At 52.6% G+C, this 8,572-nt stretch overlaps 1 protein-coding gene across 1 annotated transcript in view; it reads left to right on the forward strand.

Annotated features, from left to right (window-relative positions):
* LMNB2 (lamin B2) overlaps window positions 1-8,572 on the forward strand; it is a 29,969-nt gene that overhangs the window by 2,484 nt on the left and 18,913 nt on the right. Inside the window, 1 exon segment of the mRNA XM_014466499.2 lies at window positions 4,794-4,930. Within this exon segment, the coding sequence (XP_014321985.1) occupies window positions 4,794-4,930 (137 nt within the window).

Here is an 8,572-nt window from a genome sequence, read left to right on the forward strand (position 1 = left end):
GGTGGTGGGAAGTGGGTGGCGAAACGGGGGCTGGGAAGGGGGCTGTACCAGGAGAGCTGTGGCTGTGTCACGCTGAGGAGTATGCAGGTTACCTGTACAGCATCGTCTCACTGGGGTGATCCTCCCCTCCAGGTCACACTGGGCAATGTCTGGGGACATTTCTTTTTCTTTTTTAAATATATATCTTTATTGATTTCAGAGAGGAAAGGAGAGGGAGAGAGAGATAGAAACATCAATGATGAGAGAGAATTGATCGGCTGCCTCCTACATGCCCCCTACTGGGGGTCAAGCCCACAACCCAGGCATGTGCCTTAACTGAAATCGAACCTGGGACCTTTCAGTCCGCAGGCCGACACTCTCTCCACTGAGCCAAACCAGCTAGGGCTCTGGGGACATTTCTGGCTGTTATGACGGGAGTGCTCCTAGCACCGAGTGGGTGGGGCCAGGGGTGCTGCTCAGCACCATACTGCCCAGGATGGCCCCAAATGCCAGTAGTGTGAGGGCTGAGAAGCCACTTCAAGAAGCCATTTAAAATGTTAGAAGCATAACACACATCTTCCTCTGTAATAATAACAGCATAATATGCTAATTAGACCGGATGTCCTTCTGGACGAAGCGTGCTCCAGAGGGAAGCTGGTGCTGGTATCCGGGGGAAGGAAGTCCTACTCTTGCACAAATTTCATGCATCGGGCCTCTAGTTTGTAATAAAATCCAAGCAATGAGGTGCCCGGGGTAAAACTAAAGCTCTGCTCTCCCCCTCGGCTGGTGCCCATCTTGCTCCGTTGTCTGGTCCACATACACGTCCTTCACACTTGCTGATCCACAAACCTGGCCATGTGTGCATTCCAGGCCTTTCCCACTGGATGTCAGTTGATATCTCTTGGCCGAGTGGGCAGTACTTGGTGAATAACCACTGCCCATATCACTGGAGGGGTTCTAGAAGGTGGGGGGCTGGGGCTGGCCAGATTTCTGTTTGAGGAAGATCGTGGGTGCTGGGAGAGGTGTGTGGGCCAGGGAGGGGTGGTTCTTCAGGGAGCCTCCCCAGCCTGGTGTTACGTTCCTCTTGGCTTCAGTTCTTTTCCCTTACCTGCCCAGGTGTCCTGTTGCTTTGGTGCTGGGGGTGAGGGTGGGGGGCAGGGCTCCCCAAGAGGTAGGAGCCGGGCTCCTGGAGCTTGAGGGAGGAGCTACCACTTGGGGTGGGGCCTGTATCCACCCACAAGACCCCAGGTTTGGGTTTCACCTGCAGAGCTGTGTATGTGTCCCCCCAGGGACACAGGCAACAGGAAAAGGACACCTCTAGTTATCTGCACACAGACACACCCCCCTCCCCCCCAGCCAACATGTGCTCACACATTTGTCGGGATTCCTCATGTTTGGCACTCGGGCAAGCCATGGAAGGAAAAGGCCCACGCGGTCCCGCTCCCGTTGCGGTGCCCAGGCGTCGGCAGTGACCACAGTGGTGGTCACAGGTGCAGGGAAGCGAGGGCCTGCTGGGAGAGCACCTGTTTGCGGTCTGAAAGGGCCTTTGGGGCGTCTGCTGTCTGTTCATTGTTCTCTAGACAAGGATTTCTAAATTGTCCCCGCGCCATAGATCAGGGTCGGCACATGTTTTGTGAAAAGAGCCAGAGTGGGTTTCAGCTCCGGGCTGGGTGATCTCAGTCACGATGACCGCCCTGGGCCGTTACAGTGGGAAAGCTGCCACAGCGCCTGGAGGAATGGGCCAGGCTGCTTGTCCCTAAAGCTTTACGCAGGCGGAAAGGTATTCACGTGTCACAAAGTATCCTTTTCTTTTCTCCCCTCAGCCATTTAAAAATGTAAAAACCATCCTGGACTTGCAGGCTGGACCAAATCAGGCAGTGGCTGGAGTCCAGCCTGTGGGCCTGAGCTTGCAGACCTGGCTCGGGTAACTGCCTTAACACACACACACACACACACACACACCCCGGGAAATACCACAGAAAAACAAAGTGCTTTAAACACTCCGGCCCAGGAGCCAGAGCGGGGCCGCAAGTGGGCACTCATCTTGGACACAGGATCTAATGGGGGCGCCAAAATCTCACTCATGGAGATGAATGATATATTTTTAATTACTCAACCTTATTTTTAGGCCAGTTTTAGATTTACAAAAAATGGCAAAGGTAATACAGAGTTCCCCTGTACCCCAACCCAGTTTCCCATGTTAACATCTTACATTCGGTGGGTAGCTCAGTTGGTTAGAGCGTTGTCCCAATACACCAAGGTTTCGGCTTCGATCCGCAGTTAGGGCACATATGAGTCAACCAATGAATGTATAAATAAGTGAAACAACACATAGATGTTTCCTTCTCTCTCTCCCTCTCCCCCTCTCTCCCTCTAAAATCACATTTCCTTAATTTCCCCCTGAGGTTGTAGGACCCATCCAGGATCCCACGTGACATGTGGGCTGTGACATTTCTGACATATTCATCAGCTTTCATGCCCTGGGCATCGTGAGGAGGAGGGGTCAGGAGTTTGGTAGATGCCCCTCTATTGGGGTCAGCTGGTGTTTTTCTCATGGTCTGGCTGAGGCAAGGGGATGGGCAATATTTTAATGAAATATTTTTCAAGTTGGAATTAATGCAAAAAAAAAAAATCCATGGTGAACAAAATACCAAAAACTTAAATCCAGTATCAGAAATGCTGGTTTTCCCTTTTTCCTGAGTTCTGACCTGTTTTGTTGTTGTTGTTGTTGTGTTGCTGCAGTCGGAGACCCTCCTATCCAAAGAGGGGAGGGTGGGAGAGGAAGGGCTCCAGTAGGCACCCAGTCTTCCTATTCTTTCTCTTTTTTTTTTTATTGATTTAGAGAAAAACATTGATTTGTTGTTCTACTTATTTATGCATTCATTGGTCGATTCTTGTATGTTTTCTGACCGGGATTCAAACCTTGGTATATCAGGACAACACTCCAACCAACGGAGCTAGCTGGCCAGGGTTAGGCACCCAGTCTTGGGGACAGGGGGGCAAGAGACCTTGTCTATGGCTTCTCCCCCAGGGTACCAGACCCTCCCTGGAGTCAGCAGAGTTCTGGAAGTTGAGATAGAAGAAGACAGAGCAAAGACAGGCATGTGAACCCAGGTGCTCAGCTATCTTTAGAGAGTAGGGCCAGCAGTTTTTTGTGAATTCAGAGTTTATTTCAAAAGGCAGTTCCTAGAAGGTGGAAATGGAGGGGATGACCCAAGGTGACTCCTGTTGGTGGGAGAGAGGGCCCTTGCTGTGTGTGAGGAGGGGAGCAAGGGGAGTGGGAGTGGCCAGGGTGCAGGAGGGAGAAGCTTGCTTTGTCTCTGCTCCCCTTACCGGGTACCCTGACCCCCTCTCAGAATTGTCCCCAGCAGACCTGCTCTATCCTGTATTTTCACAGGTCTAGAGAGGGCAGTTTATTGATTTGTGCCTCGGTTTTCCTATCTGTGAAATGGATCCAGGAGCCCATATCCTGCTCTGAGGGATGACAGGTCTTGGAGCTGCTGCAGTGAGGCGGGGTATCCAGGCCTGGGAAGGTGGGAGGTGGGCGTCTCAGCCTGGCTCTTAAGTCCCACCTTGTCCAGATTTGCCCAGGACATTCTGGAAAATCCCACATCAGGAAACCCCTCTGTCCTGTGGAAACCGGGACCATTGGTCACCCTACTTACAAGTCCTTGGCAGCTCCCCTAAACCCCTCTGCTCAGGGGCCTTTCCTGTGAAAGGGAGGGGAGTGGCCCTCTCAGGATCTAAGCTGCCCTCCCCACCCCAGCACAGATACTCGCTGGTGTCCTGTAGCTTTGTGGCACATGGTGCAGCTGTCCAAGCCAGCTGCCCTGAGAGCCGGCCTGCTGTCGCCCGTCTGTCAGCACCGCATGGCGTCTTAACAGCTTTGTTGAGGTATAACTTCCATCTGATACAGTTCACCTAATTAAACGCTGTAGTTCAGTGGTTTTTGATATATTTAAAGTATGCAGTCATCACCACTAAGTCCAGAACGTTCACCCTCACAAGAAACCCTGTCCCCATGAGCAGTCACTCCCTGGCCCCTGGCACCCACTAGCCCACTCTCTGTCTCTGGATTTACTTGTCCTGGACATTTCACATAAATGGACTCACACACTCTGGCCTTTTGGGTCTGGCTTCTCTCACTGAGCATCATTGTTTCAGGGCTCATCCACGTTGCAGCAGTGTCAGCCTTTGCTCCTTTGCATGGCTGAGTAATATCCCAGTGCTCTGCGGGACCACATTTGTTACCCATCATCCGTCAAAGGACATGTGTGTTTTCACTTTTTGGCAGTTGGAATCGTGCTGCTGTGAACACGTGTGCAGGTTTTGTGTAAATGTGTTGTTTTTCCTGGGTGGCTATCTAGCAGTGGGTTTGCTGGGTTATGTGGTTACTCTCTGTTTAACCATCTGAGCCACCACCAGGCTGCCTTCCACAGCGGCTGCACCCTTATCGTGGAGGCTCCCATTTCTCCATGGCCTCACCAGCACTTGTTACCATCCATCTTCTTCTGTAGCTGTCCCAGTGGGGTGAGGTGGTATCTCACTGCCCTGGTTTGGTTCCAGGTATTTGTAAACACATGCACCTCCACACGGGGAGGGTGGGGCAAGGAGGCTGATGGGGAATATAGGTGTGACCTGGCAGGGGACAAGTGGTGGGGGCAGGTCAGGCAACCCGGGGCCTCCCAGGGTGGGTGGGCTGAGCTGGTCGGGAGGCCTCCGGGGTTAGTAGGAGCTGTGTCCCATGGCCGGCCACCCTGGGGCGCCTGCTGCTGTGGGGGCTTTCCCTCACCCGGGCCTTGCTTTCTCCCCAGGTAAGCGGCATTAAGACGCTGTACGAATCGGAGCTGGCCGATGCTCGCCGAGTGCTGGATGAGACAGCCCGGGAGCGGGCCCGGCTGCAGATCGAAATAGGGAAACTGAGGTCTGAGGTGGAAGAGGCCAACAAAAGGTAAGAGGTACAGCTGGTGTGGTGTAGTTCTGATTCTAGGGCCGTAGTGTGTACAGGGCGGGGCGGGCGCTAGAGTCAGGGGCTTGTCCAAGCTGGTGGCCCCCACTCAGACAGACCTGGGAGCTGGTCCTGTGGGTTCTTGGAGGCCAGGGGTCAGGAGTGCACTGGCTGCTGGGTGGGTGAGGGTGAGCTCGGTATCCTAGCCTTCTAGCTACCCCCTGACCACCTTTAATCCCACCCACCCCACAACATAATTTGGCCCAAGGAGGGTTTTGAAGCTGGGCAGCATTCCTAGGACTGAATCTAGGAGGTGGTAGTGCTGGGTCAACCTCCTCCTTCAGGCCACAGAGCCCGGCTTCCCCAAGGACCCACCGCTCTCTTCCTCTACCCTGGATTTGGGAGACGCCGATGTGCCAGCTTCCTTGTTTCTGGGGCCCCTGCAGGCCCACGTGGCCTTTATCCTCTGCCTCCTCTCAGTGTCCTCATCCTGGGAAACTTCGGAGCCAGACTCCCCAGCCCCATCTTCACCCCAACCAGGCCCATTGCGGCCGGGCAACCTTCAGGCTGAGTCTTTTTTCTTACTTGCAAAGCATGTTCTTTTGCCTGTTTATGAATAAAAAGGTTTCAAAAGTTGGGAGAATAAGTTGGTGCTGGTGATAATAGCAGAAGTAATAAAGTAGTGTGTGTGTGTGTGTGTGTGTGTGTGTGTGTGTGTGTTAATCCTTACCCGAGGATATATTTTTTCCCCATTGATTTTTAGATTCCCATTGATTTTTAGAGAGAGTAGAAGGGAAGGGGAGAGAGAGACACACACACAGAGAGAAACATTGATGTAAGAGAGACACATCAATCGGTTGCTTCCCGCAACCACCCTGACCAGCCTGGGGATTGAGCCTTGGCTGGAATCCACCCTTTAGTCTGAGTGCGGACACAAACCACTGAGTAAAACCAGCTAAGGCAAAGTAATAAAAAAAAAAAAACACACGTATTTTTATTGATTTCAAAGAGGAAGGGAGAGGGAGAGAGAGAGAGATAGAAACATCAACGATGAGAGAATCATCGATCGGCTGCCTCCTGCATGCCCCGCACTGGGGATCGAGCCCACAACCCGGGCATGTGCCCTTGACTGGAATCGAACCTGGAACCCCTCAGTCTGCAGGCCGACTCTCTATCCACTGAGACAAACCAGGTAGGGCCAAAGTAATTTTTTTTTTTAATCCTCACCCGAGGGTATGCTTTCATTGGTTTCTAGAGAGCGAAACATTGATCGGTTGCCTCCCGATGCGCCCTGGCTGGGGATTGAACCCACAACCTTCTGGTGAATAGGACAGTGCTCCAGCCAACTGAGCCACCTGGCCAGGGTGTAATAAAATACTTTAAATACACCAAGTATTAAAGTAATACAGGGGATACCATGAGTAACACCAAGTTCAGGCGTGATCCCCTTCCATCCTCACAGTGACCCTAGCAAGGCCAGACTTTCCTCATCTCCCTTTACAGAGGGGGAAACTGAGGCATGGGGTTGGGGACTTGTCCACAGTCCCTCAGCTCCGCAGTGACCAGGACCAAGAGTGGACCCTGGTTTCCTGAGTCCCTCTGGTAGTTCCAACAGCCAACAGCCACCTTCATATTTGTGGCATTTTTTCTTCTTTTTTTGATTAATAGATGAAAAAAAAATTTTTTTATTGATTTTTTTTTAGGGAGAGAGAGATAGAAACATTGATGAGAGAGAAACATTGATCAGCGGCCTCCTGAATGCACCCCACTAGGGATCAAACCCAAAATCTGGGCATCTGCCCTGACCTGGAATGGAACCGACAACATCCTGGTGCATGTCTCGATGCTCAACCACCGACCCACACCAGCTAGGTGCTTCCCCCCCCCTTTCTTTTTTTTTTTTAATAGAGGTTTTTTTGAGCAGTTTTAGGTTTACAGGAAAATGAGTAGAAAGTTCAGTTTAAAAAAATTCCCCCCTTGGCTTTCCCCACTGTCAATGTATTACGTTAATTAGTGAGCCATCTATACTAATAAAAGGGTAATATGCTAATTAGTCCGGATCCTCCCAGACAAAGCCATGGTGGCGGGGCCGAGGCAGAGGTGGTTAGGGGCAAAAAAAAAAAAAAAAAAAAAAAATTCGGGGTGATCAGGCTGGTGGGGGGGGCAGTTGGGGGCGAGCTGACTGGCAGGGGGGGCAGTTGGGGGTGATCAGGCTGGCAAGGGGGGCAGTTGGGGGCGAGCAGGCCGGCAGGCAGAGTGTTAGGGGCGATCAGGCAGGCTGGCAGGTGAGCGGTTAGGAGCCAGCAGTCCCGCATTGCGAGAGGGATGTCGCCTGAGGGGTCCTAGATTGGAGAAGGTGCAGGCCGGGCTGAGGGACATCCCCTTCACCCCCACCCCCCATGCACGAATTTCATGCACCAGGCCACTAGTGTTGTTATAAATGACTAGAGGCCTGGTGCACGAATTTGTGCACCAGTGGGGTCCCTTGGCCTGGCCTGTGGGATCGGGCCGAAACCAGCTCTCCAACATCCCCTGAGGGGTCCTGGATTGTGAGAGGGCGCAGGCCAGGCCAAGGGACCCCACCGGTGCATGATCAGGCCGGGGAGGACGTGGTAGGTTGGCGAGCCGGGAGGGACCGCAGGAGCACTCCAGGGTGTGTCCAGCCCATCTTGCTCAGTCCTGATCAGCCGGACCCCAGCAGCAAGCTAACCTACCAGTCAGAGTGTCTGCCCCCTGCTGGTCAGTGCATGTCATAGCAAGGAGTTGAGTGGTCTTAGCATATCATTAGCATATTACGCTTTGATTGGTTGAATAGACGATATGACCGGACACTTAGCATATTAGGCTTTTATTATATAGGACTAGAGGCCTGGTCCCCGAAATTCGTGCACGGGGGGGGGGGGGGTTGTCCCTCAGCCCAGCCTGTACCCTCTCCAATCTGGGACCCCACAGGGATCGGGCCTAAACTGGCAGTCTGACATCCCATTCACAACCCAGTACTGCTGGCTCCCAACCACTTGCCTGCCTGGTTGCCCGCAACTGCCCTCCCCTGCCGGCCCGATCACCCTCAACTGCCCTCCCCTTCCGGCTTGGTCACCCCCAACTGCCCTCCTCTGCAGGCCCGGTCACCCCCAACTGCCCTCCCCTTCCGGCTTGGTTACCCCCAACTGCCTTCCTCTGCAGGCCCGGTCACCCCCAACTGCCCTCCCCTGCCGGCCATCTTGTGTGAGGGCGTGATAATCAATTTGCATATTATTGCTTTATTATATAGGATGAGTCAATATCTATACATTATTATCAACTGAAGTTCAGAATTGACATTCTGCTTGCTAGGCTGAGAAGTCATGTTTTTTTCTGTTTATCAGAGTCATAGATGTTCACTGTCAAGAAAGTGGAAAATAGGTAGTTTAAAGAGAAAAATGAAGGTGTCCGTGAGCCTCCACCCAAATGGAATCGCCTTGGCGCATCTGACACGTGTCTTTTCCGCCTTTTTAATTTAAACTAAAGGTGGACACAGATAGCTATGAGGTTCTTTGGGATAGCAAGCCTCTGAGTTATCAGTGTCCTCTGTGACGTGATGTCGCAGTTGCTGGCACGTACCAGCATCCGGGAGTGTGTCACCAGTGGCTGCCATGGCTCAGGTTG

Source organism: Myotis lucifugus, unplaced genomic scaffold (genome assembly GCF_000147115.1).
Source record: "Myotis lucifugus unplaced genomic scaffold, Myoluc2.0 scaffold_342, whole genome shotgun sequence".
NCBI classification, from domain to species: Eukaryota; Metazoa; Chordata; class Mammalia; order Chiroptera; family Vespertilionidae; genus Myotis; species Myotis lucifugus.